We start from the raw sequence: 20,766 nt of genomic DNA, 5'->3' as shown, positions 1-20,766 counted from the left end.
CTGAGAGTTTCTGACTACTTTGGATCAAGATCCATTATGGGACATCTATGTCACAGTTTATTTGTAAATAATAGCTGCACTTTAATGCAAGAAATTTAAAAATTATGTGGCGTGGCATGAAGATAGAAACCCCAGAATTTTAGATGAAAGCGACTATAGATACCAGATTCGTGGTATATGCAAATCTGTAAAATATTCCTAAGAACTGTGTTGTAATACGTTGCTAATGTTTATTTTCTTTTGGCTCCCCAGGAAGAAGAAGACAGTAAGTATTTCTACAGTGATTTTTAAAACTCTAAGTCCTTCTTTGTCTTAGTTCTAAAAAAAAAATAAATAATGATCAGAGTTGTTTCTTTAGAGCCATTTCAAAAAGGCAGGTGCTGTCTTGACAGGGTGTAGAATACTTATAAAGTACCTCATGCAGATTTATATATCAAGGCTGCAAAACACAGGAAATCAATAGGTAATAGCTTCCTTCAGTCAGCCAGTTACAAGACAGCAGGATTTCTTATTTTGAAATACATTACATTTTAAAGATTTGTGATCTGCACACAGCATCAAACAGGTAGGCATGCAAACTTGGTATCCTCCCAGTTTTCAAGTGTTCAGTCAGACCCTGCTGGGTTGTTATTTACTCTAACAGAAACAGAACTTGTTTCATGTAATAATGGCATTTATAAATTAGTTCAGAATCCTGGTTCCTAAAATTAAGTTGGTAAAATAGTACCATAAGAGAAACAGAATATTTGGCCAAGTGTCTACAAATTATCACTGCCTCTAAGACCCCATAAAGAACAGGGCTATTTAAGCTGTGCAGAGCACAGTTAATCTGTTCCCCTCTTACCAGTAGTTCAGGTCTGAGAACACTGCAGAAAGAAATTGTTCTTTTTTATTTTATGCTGTTGTTTATGATGACATGGGAGATATCTCAGAAAGGAATTAAGTTCAAAAAGGTAACCTCAAATCCACTACTTAGAAGCAACATAACAGAAAACACATGAGTTTGTACCACCTTCAGCTCTAATACAATTAAGGTATCTGAATTGTGGCTTATCCAAAACAGTAGTCAGAAAATGTAAATGTTGCTCAAGCCTGTTCCAGTGTATTTTAAATTTTAATATTTAATTTTAAGTCCTCAGCTAACTATATGAGTTTACAAACCATAACTAACATATCAAGGACTTTTTACAGAATAGTTCACTCCATTATGTTTATCTAATTAAACAGCAGTAATGTGACAGCATTTCTTCATTCTACCTCACTTAAGAATGTCTCAGTAAGTTTTAAGATGCCTTCTCTTTCTCTCCACAGCTGCACCCCAAAGACCAGTGCCACAGATATCTTTGCCCCCATACAGCTCCAATACATTCCCATGCAAATCGGTCAAGCCTCTGCCTAAGCCAGGATCCAACAGCATGCCTGGTGCAGAAAGGTTTGTCTCACTCATTGTGCCATTCCTTTGGAATCTCAACCTCTTTGCAGTTTGGCAAATAATAGTATGTACATGGCTACAGGGTTTTCAGGCTAGCACAAGATAACTACTTGTAGTAGTCCATAATTTTTCAAGCTATACCCTTGACTCACTATATGCTAATATGTATTACTCCTACTATCCAGGAGAATCCTTCATATAATTGAAGCTCTGTACTCAGTGAAGCAGACAGTGTACATCAGGCAACCAAGAAAAAATGTAAATATCTCAGTTTTATGTCAAAGAAGTATTTTAGGGCCTACATGGTACAATGCTTCCATTTTGAGACATCTTTCCCATTACCTGCATGATCCATAAGAATGATATACCCTTTAAGGAAGGGATTATCTTCTACAAAGCTATGCAGGATGAAGGTCAAAGAGTTTCTTCTTTAAAAGGATTCTGCACACTCTAGGAGCCTAAGTGCTAGAGCTGTGAGTAATTGCTTCAAAACTTAAACAACCCCACAACCTTAGTACTCTAAATTTAAATATAAAATAATTTCACCACCCTTTTACTAATTTTTACTCTAATGGTTAATAACTCCTACTTAAAATTGCAAACTTTACTTCAACTATTATTTTTTTCTAGCTTCAACTTCCAAATATTAGATTGTTATGTCTTCGTTTGCTGGATGGAAGAGCCCTTAATCAAAATTTTATTTCTGATGTAGTGTGCAACAGACTTAGCCTTTCATGAGTTAGAGCGGGCTCCTTCAGTCTAAATCTGAAGTTCATTTTCTCATCTCTGTATTTTTTTAATGGGTCTCTGATAAATTCCTCCCACTTACCATCATCCTCTGGAACTGCTGACACCCAGCAGAACAAATATTGCAGTAGCAATAGCAAGGTCATATGCAAATATGAACTATTCCTATGATGAACACTTCTGCTTATATTCAAACAGCATTGCCAAATTTTGCTCTAGCAGAGGCCCTCATTTGGCTGATTCTCTCTCATGAATCAAGCTGTGATAGGGTGTTTTGTTCTGCAAACAAAATTAACGTATTCATCCCAGAGCTCTTTGTACAGTCCATTTAAGCAGAAGAGAAATATGAACTGTAAAGGAAAATCATGCAGGCAGTTTGTTCTCAATTAGGTAAAGAAATTAAAAAAAAAAAATCTAAGATTGGGAATCTTCAGTTTGAGTAATTTTGGATGTGGGTTTTGAGATCAGGCCATAAAAGAAAATGATAGATTTCTAACAACAGCAACAAAAAAAAAAAAAAACATAAAAGAAAAAAAAAAACACTGGAGAGAAAGCATAGGCACTTGGAAGTGTTATGCATGGAAGCTGTGGGTACGAGCTCTGTGCCACTGTCAGCTCATAGCTCACACAGAGTGCCTGAAATGGGGAGCGACCTCTGGACATCATCTGGTCCCAGCCCCCTGCTCAAGCACGGTCACCTAGCACAGGCTGCCCAGCACCGTGTCGAGACAGCTTTTCAGTATCTCCAAGAACAGAGACTCCACCACCCTTCATGGTAACCTGCCCCTGTGCTCAGCTGCCCTCACAGTAAAAAATCATCCCCTGACGTTCAGAAGGACCCCTCTGTGTTTCGGTTTGTGCCCACTGCCTCTGGCCCTGTCACTGGGCATCGCAGCAAAGAGCCTGGCCCTCTGGAGCTTCAGGTATTGATACAGTCCCTTCTGAGCCTTCTTTTTCCTGGGCTACACAGTCCCAGCTCCCTCATCCTTCACTCATGTGAGATGTTCCAGTTCCTTATCACGTTAGTAGCCTTTTACTGGACTGTCTCCAGTAGCTCCATATCCACAGTTGCAACATTAATGATGAGAAACTGCATGGTCATCAACAATGTTATAGAAGCCACAAGAAAAATGACTCTTCAAGTGGAACTCCACAGAAAGAAATGTTTAGCAAGGTGTTGCCTGTGCTTCCTGCTTTAGGGAAATAAAGTCATCATTCACATGAAAGCTCAACAAGCTGAATGAGTTTTCTGAATTGATCCTGATACAGAAGAATTGGGGGCCCATTAGTGATTCCCTTTACCTTATTCCCAGATACTGAGCTGCAAGTAAACTTAATGGTGGATCTGCTTACATAAAAAGAAAGAAAGAAAACAAAAACAAAACAAAACAAAAAAAAAAAAAAAAAAAAAAAAAAAAAAAAAGAGAAGGCTATCCTCATCCTGCATAGGTCTCAAGAGCCTCTCATATTCTGCAAAACAGGCACAAAGTCCAGATCAGTTCTTCAGAGCCAAGAAATCTTGTATAGCTGTCTTGCATTTATACTGACTACTATTTTTTTTTTAACAGTGCTAGAAACCTGCCTTCAAGTGGCTCACTACCACCACGCTTACATATAGGTTTGTATCTTGCATTCCTGCATTTTTTATACAAAAAATGATTGAAGGTTAAAAGGTGGTTTCAGTGCAGTTAATATAATCTTTTTTTTTTCCTATGGATGCTAGAAAATTATCAAGTTCCTGAAAGGCAGCTTGTGTAACTTAGTCTGAATGGAAGATTTTTTTTCCCTATAAAATTTGGGCTTACTGCCTAGTTAAAACATTATCAAAACTTCATGTAATCATCTTTTTCAATATAACTAACACTACTGAGAGCTCAGCAACATCAGCTGCAAGTCACTGTGGTATACTAATATTCTCAAAAAAGAGAGAAAACACTTTCCATGTGAAATATGCTGCATATTTATCCTGTAATAACAAGTAAAAAATAAAGGAAGCTTAGAAATCAACTGCTTTTCAAATATTTTTTTTTTATATGGTGACAGCTGCCAATGTTTTACAGTGAAATTTTTTACTTTCTACATGCTAAGAAGGCAAGGGATGCAGTTAACATCACTTCTAACTGTCTAAAGGAACCGGATATGCTCTCAACTGAGTAACTATGGTACAGAAGCTAAAAAGATGTAACCTCTTTTTCAAGTTCATCCGATTTTTAGGAAAACTGAACTGCAAAAGTTCAGTTAAAGTCGCTGTGCACGAGGGGTGAGTTTATGTGAAGAACTTGGTTCTCATATAGTCGCCTAAATCTGATTTCAAATCAATTCAAAATGTCTCAGTATCAGAGTGATATAAATTCTTCATGCCTCATAAACTCAAGATTGTAGACTATATGACTCCACAGATGAAATTATTTTCCCAATTTTAACATTTTTTCTACTTTTATATCTTTGAAGGCAACAACAGCAGATCTCCTTCAAGAGGCACAGGTGACGTAAGACCTCCGTTGCCAATTCCCAGCAGACACACTGTTCACCAAATAAATATGGAGGGCGAAGAGGTACAAAACAAACATTAATCATAACTGTTAAACCCAGCAAATTTTCTGATTTTGAGGGAAAACATTTTTCAAAGTTGTTTTTTCTAATTAGTAGTCACTGTCATGATGTTAGTAAGCACTTTCAGACTTTCAGTTTCTTTCTCTGTGTCAAACTTTAGTGCCTTATTTTGTCTTCACCAAGAAAAAAAAAATAGCAAAACCCCAGTAGAACAAAATAAGAAAAATACTTGTTTGCTGGATTATGTGGTTTGCATAACTGCCTTCAAGTAGCATTACATATTCAGTTCTCCTTCCACAAAACCTTGGTGAGTAAAGAATTCATACACTTTATGTGCATTTTGGTTTCATATTTCTTTACAGCAAGTTTAGAGCAAACCACTCCTGGTGATAACACTCCCGGGCAACCATACATGGTATATTCACAGGGTCTGCATTATTGTCTCAGAGATAGTTAAAAAAGGAAAAACAAAATAAAATCATTTAAAAAAACCCAATCACAACCAGAGAAACAAAGGATGCTAGTGTCCCATGCAGACAAAAGAGAAAATGTCACTTAAAATCTATTTTTTACTTATTTACAAAAAGTATTTGGAAATACCTGTTTTCCTAGCTTACCTGAAGGCATAATATAGCTAGGTCTGTAATATTTTAAAATTCATCAAAGTAAGAAAATTATTATAAAATTATGTAGTGGAACTTATTATATATATACTAGTATGATCCCTGGTGCTCATACCTTCAGAGATTCTGCACATAAACACAAATATCCCTCACATTCAAATTTCTCTCTACTTATTTGTATGTTGCTAACATGACAAGCTGATTCATTGGCAGCTGACTTTCTCACAAAACCCCATAGGACTCCCTAAATGATGAATGGTATGTTGCTTACGTTAGCCGGCCAGAAGCAGAAGCAGCTCTTCGAAAAATAAACAAGGTACTCTTTAAATTGTTGGTTTTTATTTAAATTTAATTTTAATTTTAAATGTTAAAAAAAATGTTAAAAAAATAGTTAAATTTTCACTACCTCCTAGCTAGATGTCCTTGCAGTCATACGGGAAAAGTGAAGGCACTCATGTAGATGTTTAGAGTGGAAGATTCATCTTGAATATCTTTACCTGGATAAAAACTCCACATCTAGTTTAAACCAGCCACAAAGGCTGTTGTTTTTCGTAGTACAAGATAACAAACTACGTGTCTCCAGAAAGCAGTTTCACCTCACCTCTCGAAGGAGGATTACTTGTTTTCTGGAACTAGTTCTTAGTCACCAGTGAGGAATTTGTTGCACATTCCAAGTTTTAGATAGCTTGAATTAGATGAATCCTACCCTCTTCTAGGCCATACTTACCAGCAAAATGAAGTACAGATTCAAATAGATGAAACCCACACTTACCTGTGCACGTGGAGATAAACCAGGCTGTATTCCAGCACGGTGGAAACGTGTTTACTCTGTGGTGTGTCACAGCACGTGTCATGAGCTGAGGATGACGCGTACAGCATTGCAGTGACTTGTACTAAGATCCAGCTTATGAGACCACATTCAATGCCTTTAAGAAAGTGTGTTTCAATGAAAGACTTGTTAAAACAGATCTGAAATTAAGAAAAGCAAAGAGAGAGAGAATATTACTGCCTTTACCAAAATTACACAGACACTATCATTATTTGAGACTGTCTGTGAATAGATCACATAAGAACCTTGATTGGCACTTACCAGAAATGAACTTCTCTTCTGGTTGAAATGATGTAAGATTTTGCCCTTGACATTTTATTTCCTCCTTTAATGGAATCTCTCCCTCACAGAACACCATTCCTCCCTTCCCTAAAAATCTGCATGTGTATCAGACAAGAAAGTTTTAAGTAGCAAACTGAAAGATAAAACATTTGAGAAATGACCTAAACTCTTTAACAGTGCAGCTTCTTTTACCAGGAGGAAAGAGATTTCAGAAAGAAAAAAAACCCTAACACTTAAAATCATGAGTGCTCTAGTTAAGGTTGTTACGCTGACCAAATCCAGAAGTGATGTATAGTTCTCATCTTTTGTTTTTTCATCAGGATGGAACATTCTTGGTAAGAGACAGTTCAAGAAAAACTGCTACTCATCCATATGTACTAATGGTGTTGTACAGAGATAAAGTATACAACATCCAGATTCGTTACCAGGAGCAAAACCACGTATATTTGTTAGGAACCGGCTTAAAAGGAAAAGAGGTACTATGTGTTTTTTCACAGTACTCCCCTTCATCTTAAGGTATTTCCTGCCTCATTCCTAAGTGTCAGGCTGCTTAACCTGGCAGCTGGTTTACTCCAATGGAATTCTGCTTATTGTCCCGGAGCTATTCCTGATAGAATACGTTACTGCTGAAAGTAAAATCAGATTCACCTGTTTGTGCTCAAGGAATGAGGGATAGCCTTAGAATACAGCTATTAGAAATCCAGATACCTGGTTAGAGAATGTTTATTTACCACTAATATACCAGATAAAAGAAATACACGTTGGGAGCAAATCTGTATCTGCCAAATTTACCGCTTTGCTCCTGGACTGCTGATTTACTTACATCCCGCACTACTGCATTGGATTCACTGGCACCAGACTGACGGGCCAGCACATGTATTGCAGTTCTGATCGAGTCAGAACTCTCTGAATTGATCAGCCAACATTTTGAATGTTCAAGTGCAATCATCATGTCAGGCAGAATGACAACATCATGTATTAAACAGGCTAAGAGAGCATAAATTAATTATACAAAGTTGCAGTAGGTTGTACACACACTAGATTAAGTTACTGAGCTACAGCTTATGGCAGGAACAAAACCAGCTTATCAGACAGTATCTAGTGGACCTTATAAGACTGCTAAATATTTAGAGTTTAAAAAAAACCTTCTTGTTTTATTATTTACTAACACCACCAGTGGTTTTTGCCATAGCCTTATCATTTTTTCCATTCCACAGGATTTTTCTTCTGTAGCAGATATCATTGATTACTTCCAAAGAACACCTCTTCTTCTGATTGATGGAAAAGACAGAGGTTCAAGAAATCAATGCATGTTAAAATACGCTGCAGGACATATTTAAATCAGACCTTAAAGAAGATCACATACAATATTGAAGCCTACTGAAGTTTGTAAACTTCAGGATATTTCTTTTTTCAGCAAACTAAAATCATGAAGTCGTCAAAAATCTTTCTAATTTTAAGGAAAAAGGACAATGTTATTTTTAAATTATGCCTTATATGCAGTACTCTAAAATTTGATTTTTCTATGTGTTTATTACTGTCCACTAAGCATACAGTACAGGAGAATTTTTTCTTCTGAGATAGCTATACATTCTTGAAATTATTTCCACACGGAATTAGAGGCCCCAGAAATAAATACCAATTTATTTCTTTCAAGTATCTACTTTCCAAGGAGGAAAAAAAAAAAAAGTAAGCCATTTTTCACATCTGAACTGCAGCAGCAGTTATATAAAGTGATACAGAGTAGACCCAAACCTTGTCAAAGCTGATGAGCACACAAAAGACAATAAAAGCCCGATTTTTTTTCCCCCACAATTTACTTCCCAATAACTCTAACTATGGCCTCCTCTATGAAAAGATGAGGACTCCACCCTGGATCCTAAAGACACCTAGGTTTCAGCAACACCGAAAAAAAGCCCCAGTGTTTTATATGTAGCAGCCTGTCAAGATTTGGGTCCATGTTATTCAGCCATGAAACTGTGTTCACAGTTTTCTAGAAAAAAAACCCCAACATCCTGCAAACATCATGTTCTCTCTGTCATACCACTGATGGCATGTCTTAGCCCACAAATTGGAATTCTGTATCTCCTAACCTCACTCTTGGAATTCTGTATCTCCTAACCTCACTCTGAAACAAGCTCTTCCCCCTTAACAAAGAGCTCACTTTAGCTTTGTCCTTCTGACTCCAAATTAAGCAACTACTTTTTTTATAGGAGGTACATCAACAAGATTATCATCATGTGATTCTTAATTGGCAGAACACACCCAAATCTCTTAAAGCAGACAGAGACAAGCAGGCAAAGCTTAGTTCCTCTTATACAACTGCCTTCTGTTTTTACTGTATTTTTTAAAGAAAAGCATCAGAGTTCTTAGTTCTAAAATACATTGCAACAGAGGATCACTGAAGCATACTGTATCGAGAGTTTTCCCCTCCCCTTTGTTAATTGAGATTTATCAACTCTTTGCCTCGGTTTTCCAGTAACCTTTGATTTCTGATGAGACCTTGGTCTGATAATTATGTTAGGCTGTGCCACACTTTTTCTCCTTTAAAGCCATTTGTGTGTATATCACTTGAAACACTTAAATCAAAATTCAAGGCAGAAAACTATCTTCCGTGTAATCTGTACAGCTTCTCAGATAAATTAACCAGATTTCATAAACAGTTTTACTTTAAATATATGTTTTGTAAATGTTATCTTCCTTTCTAATATATTTAGCTAGGTGCTGGAGTTTAAAGTTAGTGCATTTCATTTCCATGCAACCATGACTCAAAAATAAAAATAAAATAAAAAAAATGTTTTTAAAATACTTCAGGAGACAAAACCTGTTTCTAGTCCATTTTTTTTTTCAAAACTCACTACTAACCTTCTGAAAGTCAGTTATAATGCATGTTTTTAAAAACATGTTAAAATTAAGAATACCATCCCTGATATTACCACTGATTATGTGAGCTGAAGTTTGTAATTCTATTCCAATGCACTGCCTTGAAATATCTGACAACCCAGCCATACCTCACCTGGAATTGTGTTATATTTGTTTTAAATCATCTCCTTAGAGAAAGAGAAACAAAATATAAACCAGAGTAACAAATTATAATACTGCATGGTTTTTTTTCTGCAGAGTAAATCTTGATTTAATTATTCAGATAAACATATATTGTATGAATAAAACCACATCTAAATATCAAACATGTCCATAAGTAAAGTACGATCGAGTGTTAATTGCAATGAACTACACAAAAATACTGGCTACTCAAATTTAGAGCCAAGAAGATTGCAGGGCAGAGTATTAGACCACTTTCTCTTTTGTAGCTAGGTGCTTTAGAAAGTTACCACCAACACCAGAATGAAAGTACTTTCAGTTTTCCAGAAGTAATCTGCTCTTTGGCCCCCTTCCTCAGCATCATTTTTAGAATGAGGAAGGCAGATCAAATGAGACAAGTTGCAGTTCCTCCTTTACTGACTGTTTCTTAACCCATTTTCCACAGCACAACTGAGATAAGAGAGCAATGACTTGACTTGAAGTAATTTAAAACCTTTTGTTACTGTTCCAATACATCTTTGTTTAAGGGAAGACAACCACATGTGAAAAATGTCATGCCCAGTTTCCTGACCTTTCTAGCTAATTATATCAGCCTTCCCAGCCCTACTGGGCTTAATTTGGGAAATCTGGGTTAAAAAAAAAAAGTTCTCAAAACCAGTAAACTAGCATTTTTCCACTCCACATTTTCAATTTAAAACAAAAATAGCCTAACTGAAGGAAACTGTACTATTATTTTACAGTTCAGACTGAAGCAGTATTAATAGATGATGCATGAAGATTGATGTTATTACTTAATCTGTCAAACTCCAATTTTTGTCTTCAGCTTCTCTTAAATCTTTGGCTTTCTTAGGATGGTTGAAATTCAAAATAAGGTCACAAAGCAGTAGCTGGCTTTCCACTGAAAGACAAAGGGCAGTGTATCATCATGGGATTTATGGAATAGTAGATGCTAAGTGAAAGGCAATTTATACACAGCACTTTTTGAAGTGTTCACCTACCAACTCTGAAAAATTTGGAGGGTTGCCTTGTTTTGTTTACTTCAAGATGGTTAAATAAAGCTTGGTATTAGCATACTGGTAATATTTCTATTAGGAGACTGTTGTTCCTGCAAAGGAATGCCTTTGACTACCTAACCGATTTTTTCCATGGCTAACTAACATGTTTCATTTCTATGTACCTACTGTTTCATGAATTTTTCAAAACAAAAAAGCAACTGTATTGTTTCGTTAAATCAAAACCCAGCTGCATGACATAGAAAACCAAATAATTCACAACTGCACACTTTTTAAAATGATGCCTTAAACAGCTTCTTGTTTAACTGGATGATGAACTCAGAAGTACCATTTAGTTTCCTCAGCTCATTGGACATTTTCTCAACATTTTTAATTGCAGCTTCGAGGTTAAACTGCTGATCAGCAACATCATTTTTGAACACCTGTATGAAACAGAAACAAACCATAACTGGCAGTGTACATATGATTCACAAACTCATTAACTTAGCTAATCATAATCTTTATGATTTTTTTCTTTGATTTTCTAAAATAATATTTTAACTAACACTTCCCCCGTTTTATAATTATCCACTTTGATATAGCAAATTGCAGATACTGAAGGCAACTACTAAACACTCAGACTTTATTTTTTGTTTTCCGTTCATTTTCTTTTCTTACAAACTGCAATGAAATCAAGCATATCTAAGATTTCTTCTCCTCACCAGCATTTTTTCATTTTTGCTTCCAACCTTACTTTTCCTATAGAATCTAAATAAAAATTAATAATCAAGCAATATTTAGTAAACCACAAGATGGAGCTACTGTGACACTAACACGAGTAAAAGAAATTAATGTCACTGTCAGCACTGAATATTAATGAATCTGTTAATACCTGCCCAGGAACATTTGTGTCTGTACAGGTAATTATCTTATAAACAACATCTTTTGGCTTATTTTGGAGATCATAGTCCTTCCCTTTCACTTTTAACTAAAAAAAACCTATAAAAATCTGGCGACAAATAAGACTAACTGTTTGAAATTAAGTATAATTTGAATTTTTAATTTCATACTACAATCTTTTTAGGCATGTTTTTTTCCTTAAGAAAAATATTAGAAGAAATGGCACATATCATGTTTCTGGCCTAGTTATAAGCTCTCTATCATTCAAAAATTCCAAAAATAATATCTGGAAAAACTCTGGGTGATATTCATAAATAATGATCACTTTGTAGAACACCTTAGCACATTGAGAAATAAGAAAAAAAAACCCTGAACGTACAGTTAACATAGATTTTTTGTCCAAGTCTCCCTTCCCTTCACACAGTGGCTTTGCACTGAGGTCATCAGTCAACGCCAAAGATCCTAAAAGGACAAACTCCAAATTATTGTGGAGTAACATATATTTTAAATATATATCTTGCTCAATCAAATATATAAAAACATTTGATAAATATAATAACTAGATTATGTTGTCATTGGTGCTATTTGAAAATAGAGTCTAAGGGGTCGAATAGTTTTAATTCTCCTTGAGGCAGAATAAAATCTTGAATTTTACTTATTTTACTTTCTTTTAGAGTCTGTTTCACAAATATTTTAGGCATTTAATTTAATTTTAGGTATATAATATTATTATAATAATATTATAATAAGAATATTTATAACTGTGATGAAGAATTCGTCAAACAAAATTCTACATTTTTTTAGATTAAAAACTTCATAAAAAGTCATTACAATCAGTTTGTATCAATTTATTCAAGGAGCATGTAAAGCAGACACAAAAAAAGTAAAGTGTTGGATGTCTGCTGGTCAGTCACAGAGCTGAAATCAAATACTTGATGCCTGGGCTCGCTCTTCCGCCATTTTCTCTGATCTCTCTCCTCACAGATTCAGACACCCTCAGCACGTTTACATGTATAACGTCACTGGAAAGCTGTTTCAGTGCTGAAAAGGGAGGGGGGGGGGGGGGGGGAAAGGGTTTATTTCATGCTAGTACTGTATGTGTTCAGCAAGGGTGCAATGAAATGAAGCAGACCGTGCCCTTAGCTGGAGGGGCAGCCAAACTAAGTCCCTCATAGCCCCGGGGAGGGGAACGCAGCCTGTGGGCTGGCGGGGTGAGGCCCCTCCCTGGCAAGGCCCAGGTCTGATGGCCAGGGCCACTAGGAAGCAGGCCATGAGGGCACCCCTCAAGGCCCAAGGATTTCCCCACGAGTCACTGGAGGCTGCCCTGAGCACGCAGGAGTGCAGATGGGATATCTCGCAGCAAGGCCTGCCAAGAACTGAAAGAAAGCCCTGGCAGCCAGTTTGGCCAGGCCACGCTGCCCTGCTCTTGGTTGTGCTCCATGGGCAGGTACACTCTCCGAGAGTCAGACCCACCGGCACCAGCCCCCTCATGGCGTGCGGGCATATGAAGCCTCACACCTCCCTGGACACTGGCGCCCAAGGCCCTGCTGCCCGCTGTGGCCTGCAGTGGTGGCCCTTCTGCTCTCAAAGGCCACGCGGCAGCAGGGCCATGCCTCCCGGCTGCCCCCTTCCCCTGCACACACTGCAGCCGCTAGCAGCAAGACCTGCAGAACACCAGGGACTGCAGGGCGCCTTTGCCCCTTTGCCATGAAGGCAGGCAGGGCTCTCCCTGAGGAAAGTGCGGTCCGGCTGAGCCCTGGCACCTCACAGGCGCTGGTGAGGCCTGTGGGCAGGCAGCAGCACAGCCCTTCCCACCAGAGGTGAAAAGCCCACCACTACCACAGCCTGGTTGTGCCATAGCTTTATCTCAGCAGGCAACGGGACGAGCTGGTCACTCCAGCTTGGCCCTGGGCAGCCCCGATGGCTGGGGCATGGCCAAGGGCTTGGCTGCCCTGGCTGGGGGCAGGCAGCAGCCCATGGGGGCAGGAGAAAGCGTGTGACCCCCGCACGGGCAGCCCCAGTGCTTGGCTGCCCTCTGCCTCGCTCACCAAGGAAAGCCCCGTGATGCGCTCCTCTTCCGGCACGTGGAATGTCAGTAGGCTGCAAGAGGCCTGTATGAGTTGTGATTTTAGCAGTGGGAGGTATGAAGTAACCACAAATGTTGCAAAAGCTGAAGACGTGGATGAGAGAGGACTGAGGTGTCCATGGGGAGTGGTGAACAGGATTTCCTCTCACCCTCTGAAGCCCTGTCTGTCAAGTGTTCACTGCACATTGCAGCAACCAATTTATAAGCAGTCAGTTCCTTTTTGTCATCAATTTAAATTCTCATGGAGTAAGAGTAATTTATGATGAGCAAAGATCAAATACTACACCTAAATTCAAGGAAGATGAGAAAGGCACTTTGCTATGCAGATTTATCACTTTAGGCTACACAACACTGAACGCTGCCCTTAGACACATGTATCTGACCTCAGTTGAACTCAACAAAAACTGCTAAGTAATGACCGGGAGTTGGGAACTGTTCATTTCTTCCCCAGTGTGTGCCCCGTAGTACTTAAAGCCACGGACACCAAGCAAGGGAATGGCTGTCAGAACTTTAATTTACTGCAACCATTTTTCCTGCTGCTCAGTGTTCAGCTGTAATGTGAGCACCACTGAGGAGGGTTACCGTACCTCAGAGCAGAGTGGAATTACTTGCATGTGCAGTAGAGAGCAGATGGACAGAGAAGTCAGCTGCCTGCCATTTACTTACTCTTCTATTCTCTTTTTCTGGGGTATGCTTTCACAAAACTTCTTCTTAAAAATGCAACGTTCTAAATGTGTTGTTTTCTGACTGTGGGTGAAGCTAAATTGCAACTCAGAATAGCATTTTCTGTTAAGGCACAATTGAACTGTGACTCAAAGAGTAAACATGAGACACTTCTTAGATTTGGAGCTTTCTGAAGATGAGAAATGCAAGGCAGGAAACACTTCACATGTTCACTAATTCCTGTACTACATAGCCTTTCTGTTTATAAGGTCTTACATGGACTCCAGTGCAAACAAGTTAGCTGTGCCCTTTCTCTGTGTGTCTACGGAAAAAGTTCTCTGTGGTTTACAGAAACTGGTGATCTTCCTGGCAGAATACTGGAGTACACGTGCATAGAAAGAAAATATACAACAAGGTGGTTTTATATAGCTCCTATATGTAAAGAAATACATAAAATCGTATAAAAAGCATAGATACGAAAAAGTAAAACAGTAGCCTAGTGAGTTCCTGAAAACATCTGTGTTAGCATAAGCAGAAGTCATTATCCTCAGTAACCTGTAAAGGTGATTTCTTAAATGGCTGCCAGGAATGGGGTTGGCAGGGGAAGCTATAATGAAGATAAACAGGCACCTGCGTTACTGCAGAGACCGCTAGTTAAAACAGGCATAGTATCCTGCTATGGTACTAGGGAAGGGGAAAGATATAGCTGACCTCAACAGCAGTGAAATACCAAGTAATGGGGAGGTCTTCAAGACAGGGGAGACAGTTCCACATTGACCTCTGCTCAAATATTTAAGTTTACTTTCTACATTTGGGTTTGGGTTTTTTACCACATCCTATAAATAACTGCTCACATTGTACTTAAATTCTTCTGTGAAGTAACTGTAGAAGGAAAAATAGAATATTGTGATGACCAGAAAAATTAGATACAAAATATGAACAGAGCCCCCAGAACTAACTGGACAAACCAAACTGGTTCTTAACAGCAAAGCCTTTCTAAAAACAACCTTCCATAACTGTTGATTGTACGAGGCATTTTCTTCTAAGAATTAAAAAAGAGACTAAGAGATATTTAATTTCTGCAATAAAAATTACCTGGAACTGACATACTTTCTGGATTTCTTAATAAAGTAATATTTCAAAATGAAAATTTGAAATTAATAATTTAAATTATTAAGTTACACCTCTACGTGAGGAGTGCCCTTGTAAGTGTTGCTAAAAATGTCATATCAATGTGTCAGTTTATGAGCTGCAGTTGCAGCTTCCCCTGAAATAAACCTACAGGTTCATGTGCAAAGATATGTGCGGCTGAAGATGATTGTAACTCTTTTTAATCATGGGCTGATCTGGCTGTGTATGCTAGTTTAACACACGAAACAACTGTCTCCCTGGAGTCTTTCTGCAAATACATTTAGTTATGGAAGCTGAAGCCATTCAGCCACATTTATGAATCTCAGATAAAGACAGAATTACTACCAAACCAGTTCTCTAAGGAGACAAAAAAAAAAAAGATTGGGAAGGCTAGAAATATATTTCAGGTCATGAATTTAGGATTATGACATGAATCAGCAAGCACTGCAGGCAACTAAAACAGTGCAGTTCACTTTACAGAACTACCTTCCTCACCTCTGCAGTAAAATTACTTTGAATATAATTTCAGGCAAAAATAAAACAATTACATACACAACCACTTAACAGGAGGATTTTCAAAATAAAGGGTATCCAAACTTACTTTCCTGTATATTCACAGATGAAGTAAAGAGAGACCGTGATCTGCCCGTGGCAGGGGTGCTGGAACTAGATGATCTTTAAGGTCCCTTCCAACTCAAACGGTTCTATGATTCTATGATCTCATATTGTATCTCATGGGTACAAAAATATTTAAAATAAATTGTTCTAATGGGAAGTAGAAAAAAAAATTATTCACTTCAAAGACAGTATTTTAGTGAGTGGATTAATAAACATTAATAGACTCTGTCTTTTAAGGAAATCCTATTTACAAACACTGCAATACCTAGGAGATAAGATGTAAGGAAATAAACTTTTATGAAAATATAACCATTTGCTGTTACTTTGAAAGCTTTAGCTTTCATAAAAATTTCCTAGTGGATCTACTAGGAGTCTTTGAAGTTTCAATGCATGTTATTAAACTTTCACGTGAAAAGCTCTAACAAAAGAGGAACTGCTTTTTTACCATTGCCTGAGCATAAAAAATGTTAATCCAAACTGCAAGAAAAGTCAAATAGAAACCAAACCAACACACACAAAAAATCAGACAACCTCAACTTATGACAGTTATTTTCTGAAGAAATAATGCATTTAGTAAGCTTGAGAGCACACATAGGATTTTCACCCATGAAAACTGGTAAATGCTGAAGGCCAAAAAAAGCCTGACCAGATCATGGTTCAAAACAGTAAAGCAAAAGCCAGACTTTGTCTTGAAACGTTTACAATCCAATTAGTTGAGGCAAAATGTGACAGCTAGAAAAGACTGCTAAGCAAATTGTCTCGCCTTAATATATGCTCAAGAAGCAGGAGGAGTAAACCCCAAGTTAAAATATATATTTGTTACATAGTATATTGGGTTATGAAATGCTTTTGCTTCCCGATTTTTCACCCAGAAAACTTCAAGAAATTATGTTACACATAACAGACTTTTCTGAGAATGTTGTAATAATACTTGATTAAGAAAACACTAAAACCACTAGTGTTCCTACAGAATGAAAATCATTACCACATTTCACAACAGCAATGTAATTAAGTCTGTGTGGCTCTAAGAAACTGATTATATTAAATGCATACATTAAAAAAAAAAAAAAAAAGGAGCTGTTGAGACCATGTAAAATCCTGCACATAATTTAGTAAGTGCTTGCTTGCACACTGAAGTTTGCTGATTGCTGTACACATACCGTTATCAGATTTAGGGACACATACCACCGCCTTCCATTTTAGATACTAATTTCCATTTCAGAGGACTCTACACAGCAACAGATTATAGGAGGTAATACATGAGGATGCCTAACTAAGCATCTTTTTTAATACTTTCCCTACAGTGGCCAAAGAACTAAGAAAATAGAGGGTGGCATCTGAGAGGAAGATGGATGTCACTATATAGAGCCCTGTTTCGTTTTGTTGCTTGATCAGTAAACACTTTTCTGGTCAGCGCTATGTTTTTCAAGCTCAGAGCACCTCAGGTTTTAACATCTCCTATGTTCTTGTAGTCTGTTTGTTTCCATGGGCAGTTTAAATTCTAATATTAAATCCACAGGGTGCTTCCTGTTGCTCTGAAATAGTTTTCTGAAAAAAAGATTTTTAAACAATAAGCAGCATCAGCACACATTATGCTTTGTAGATACTTCAGAAGGTCTCCTCTTAGTGACCTGGAAAGTTATTTTATGTTGTAAAAGTTTTTAAACTATAGCTTTTAAGTAGTTCTTCAATGTAGTATGCCAATGAGATGCTAAAGATATGCATATTCATTGATTGAACACAAATGCATGTATAATGCTAATACAGATGAAATCGTCTGTTGAAACTGCTTAGTTGGTATGGATAACTTTTAAGTTAAAATAAGTAAAATTTAAGTAAATTTAAGTAAAAAAAATAAGTAAAAATTAAGAAAAAATAAAGGCATATTTCCTGCAGCTATTTCATATACAACATCTTTGTTGTTCAGTTTTTTACTAAAGTCAGGTGATTAGGTGGTGAAATTTTGAAGAGATAAATGGTAAGTGCCAATTAGGTTTTGGTGGTATAGTTTGGGCAGTTAATCATAAACATTATGCTTAATAAAACTTTGGGATATTCACAAATATTTTTGCTTTCTTATGGCCCATATATTATGGAAAGGGAGAACTACTGAGGAAAGCAGAAGTCCTGCTGGGCTTGCAAAGTCTGAGCCGATGGAATTCGGAAGCACAACTTGTCTTGCAGGGCTTTTCAAAGTGAAACTCAGCTACATCCAGGAGTTGGGCAGAAGATTTTCAAGAAGCATTGAGGAATTCCTCATGCTTTTTTGGATTTCACAACAGAAGTGATTTCTGATATTATGATATTTGTTCCCTATTCATAATAAAACCACTGAAACAACACAGAACTTCATAGCAACTGTGAACCTTTACTCATTAGCATGCAGCTACCTGGAGCTATACAAATCTATCTGCTTCCAGTTCTTATACAGAGTCACATATACTTCTCTGCATCCTTTCACATGCCAAATGCCATTCAGTAAGATTTTTCTCATCTGCATGGGGAAAGTAAGTTTATAAAGCAAGGAAATGTGAAACTGTTTCAAGACCCTATGAAACCAGTGATTCCAGACTGCCTTTTTGAAAATGCTGAGCCCTTTGAGATGGCACTGCTTAGTAGCTCAATTTTTACAGATAACTTACCACGCTTCTGTTTTATCTTCCTAGATTTTAATATCAATAAGAGTGTACTGCCTGAAATACTGCAGAGAGAAATAGGGGCATATTCTGATATCAGTAAATCAGATTTATAACTTGCTACACTGCAAATTATCCCTTCTTCACTTAAATTCATTTAATACTATAAACTAATGGTTAGAGATACAATGTAGATATTGCAGCTTCTATTAGCTGTTTCTATTCTAAGTATCTACATTATTTTTCATTTGTCAACTTGCATAAATTGTTACAATGAAATACCCTATAAGCATTAGAGGTACAGAAATGAGAATTAAAAAGACTAAAAGAATACCAATCTGCTCAGGGAAATTCTATTATTATTTTGAAATTACAGGCTTGATTACTCTTATTGCATTATCAGAAGATTTCTTTTTTAATAACTTGTGAAATGGCCAGTGGGAGGCAAACAAAAGATCCTGAAACACCCTGTCTTAGCAGATCAGCTGGAGCATTTCCCTGTAACTAAGGTTTTTCATAAATTGGCTGTCTGGAATAAAAAGTTATGACTTTTGCAAAGATGTTCATACTGTTTAAATACAACCATGTCACAAATTCCACAAAATTTAGTAAGTTACAATCTCTGAAAACTGGAATGGTAGAACTATGGAAGGAAAAAAAAAACAAACCCAAAGAAAAAAAAAAAAAGAAGCCACTAGAGGCCCTCCTTCCCACAATTAAAAAGCATTTTGAAAAGTAAATGTGCTTGGATGAAAAGGTTGGTGATTTAGACCAAATGTGAAAATGACAATAGATGTCAGATAATTCATGCCACTGCCTTAGTTGCATGTTGTATGAGCTTCCCACTCAGTGACACTGTAATCCTAGGGGGAAGGGATGTAGCAAGAGGACGGAGGACACAAAAGCTACTCACACTAGGCTCGCTCTGTACTGTCGGAGCGATTACTAGGTCTCATGTCACACATAAATGTGCTTTGCTGTGTTTTTTCTGTGTTTACAGTGTGCACATATATATATATATATATACACAAAATATTTGTCATCTGAACTCAGGAAACAGCATCAAGTTTAGAGGCCTGCAGGACTGCAGACTAACAAACTGTAGGTTGCAGGTCTTTAACTCTGGCTTTTGCTTTTATCTTGTGGAAAATCTCACATTTATATATCCTGGCTGTGGCTGTGTCTGCACAGCAATCACATATTTACCTGGGTGAGCTGCCATATTGTACCTGCAGACATGGGTGAAGTTGCATTATCTGCTGAATCACATAAGTAAACTGAAATACTAGCACTTTGTTCAGATTCTTTTATCAGAAGAGAAAATGTGCAAAATCAGTTATTTCAACTAAACTTTAAAGGTCTTTTGAATATGAACAAGACTGCTCTGAAATAACTATGGCATAAGTTAACAAGTTATTAGCCTCACTCATTCTGTGGCAACTACTTAGCATCAAAGCTAAGACCTCATCTCCCTCCCCATATTTGCATGTCCTGGCTCAGTTTTCTCACAGTTTGACAATGGCCACATTGTGTTAAATGAATTAGGGCAGTTACAAATGCATTAGCTTCAAAACAAGTATGCAAAACAGAGTAAAAATAGACTTATTAACACAAATAAAAGTCAATATTTATATTTAAAATACTTTCATTGAGAGAGAGAGGAACTGGATAGGGTGAGAAGTGAAGAAGGAACTGTAACATACCTGTACAAATGCAGTAGATACAACCCTCAACATTTTTCTGACCTGGTATCTGAAACTGTAAGCTGAATCACAGGCTCTGGGGGTGGTACCCGCATGCACATCACTTGGCAGAGAAGGGAGCAAGGAAAAGAAGAGCGAGCAACGGCCTCTGTCTCTCTCGCATTTGGTACCTAGGAATATTGAGCGAAAGAAACTGCTGCTGCATGATTAACGTTACTGAGCTGCAGATGCCAACTGAATGAGCTTCACATTGTACAAGGCCTAGTGGGTCTAGATGGGGGAAAAGATGAAATATTTAGTTTTATCTGCTGGATGTATCATGAGCAATGAAGTATGCACCCTTATTGCTTAGTTTTACAAGGACGTCAATGTGAAAACATATCAACATGTCAACATGCTGCAATAAGACACAAAAGAGACCTTTAGAAGTCTAATCAAGCTTCAACTCTGCCCAAAGCATAAATGGACACATTAACACTTCAGAAGGCTGTCTGGCTCACAGGACAATTATGTTATGACAATACCATCC

The 20,766-nt window shown here is 37.4% G+C and overlaps 1 protein-coding gene and 1 long non-coding RNA gene across 4 annotated transcripts in view; one reads left to right on the top strand and one right to left on the bottom strand.

Annotated features, from left to right (window-relative positions):
- The window catches only part of LCP2 (lymphocyte cytosolic protein 2), a 31,506-nt gene extending 23,133 nt beyond the window's left edge, over window positions 1–8,373 (top strand). For all 3 annotated transcript variants that reach the window (XM_040604183.1, XM_040604182.1, XM_040604181.1), the window contains 7 exons: window positions 253–265; window positions 1,312–1,432; window positions 3,748–3,797; window positions 4,631–4,734; window positions 5,594–5,671; window positions 6,787–6,942; window positions 7,684–8,373. In XM_040604183.1, the coding sequence (XP_040460117.1) occupies window positions 253–265; window positions 1,312–1,432; window positions 3,748–3,797; window positions 4,631–4,734; window positions 5,594–5,671; window positions 6,787–6,942; window positions 7,684–7,806 (645 nt within the window). In that variant the 3' untranslated portion in view covers window positions 7,807–8,373. The remainder of the gene's footprint in view (window positions 1–252; window positions 266–1,311; window positions 1,433–3,747; window positions 3,798–4,630; window positions 4,735–5,593; window positions 5,672–6,786; window positions 6,943–7,683) is intronic.
- Window positions 8,274–20,347, bottom strand: LOC121092731. The gene is made up of 2 exons (XR_005829363.1): window positions 20,238–20,347; window positions 8,274–11,862 (listed from the first exon to the last, which is right to left on the bottom strand). It is a non-coding gene; the product is annotated as an uncharacterized LOC121092731 (long non-coding RNA).
- Window positions 20,348–20,766: the final 419 nt, after the last annotated feature.

Source organism: Falco naumanni, chromosome 8, assembly GCF_017639655.2.
Source record: "Falco naumanni isolate bFalNau1 chromosome 8, bFalNau1.pat, whole genome shotgun sequence".
NCBI classification, from domain to species: Eukaryota; Metazoa; Chordata; class Aves; order Falconiformes; family Falconidae; genus Falco; species Falco naumanni.
The sequence above is the reverse complement of the archived record's forward strand: the minus strand, read 5'-3'. Positions and strand labels throughout refer to the sequence as shown.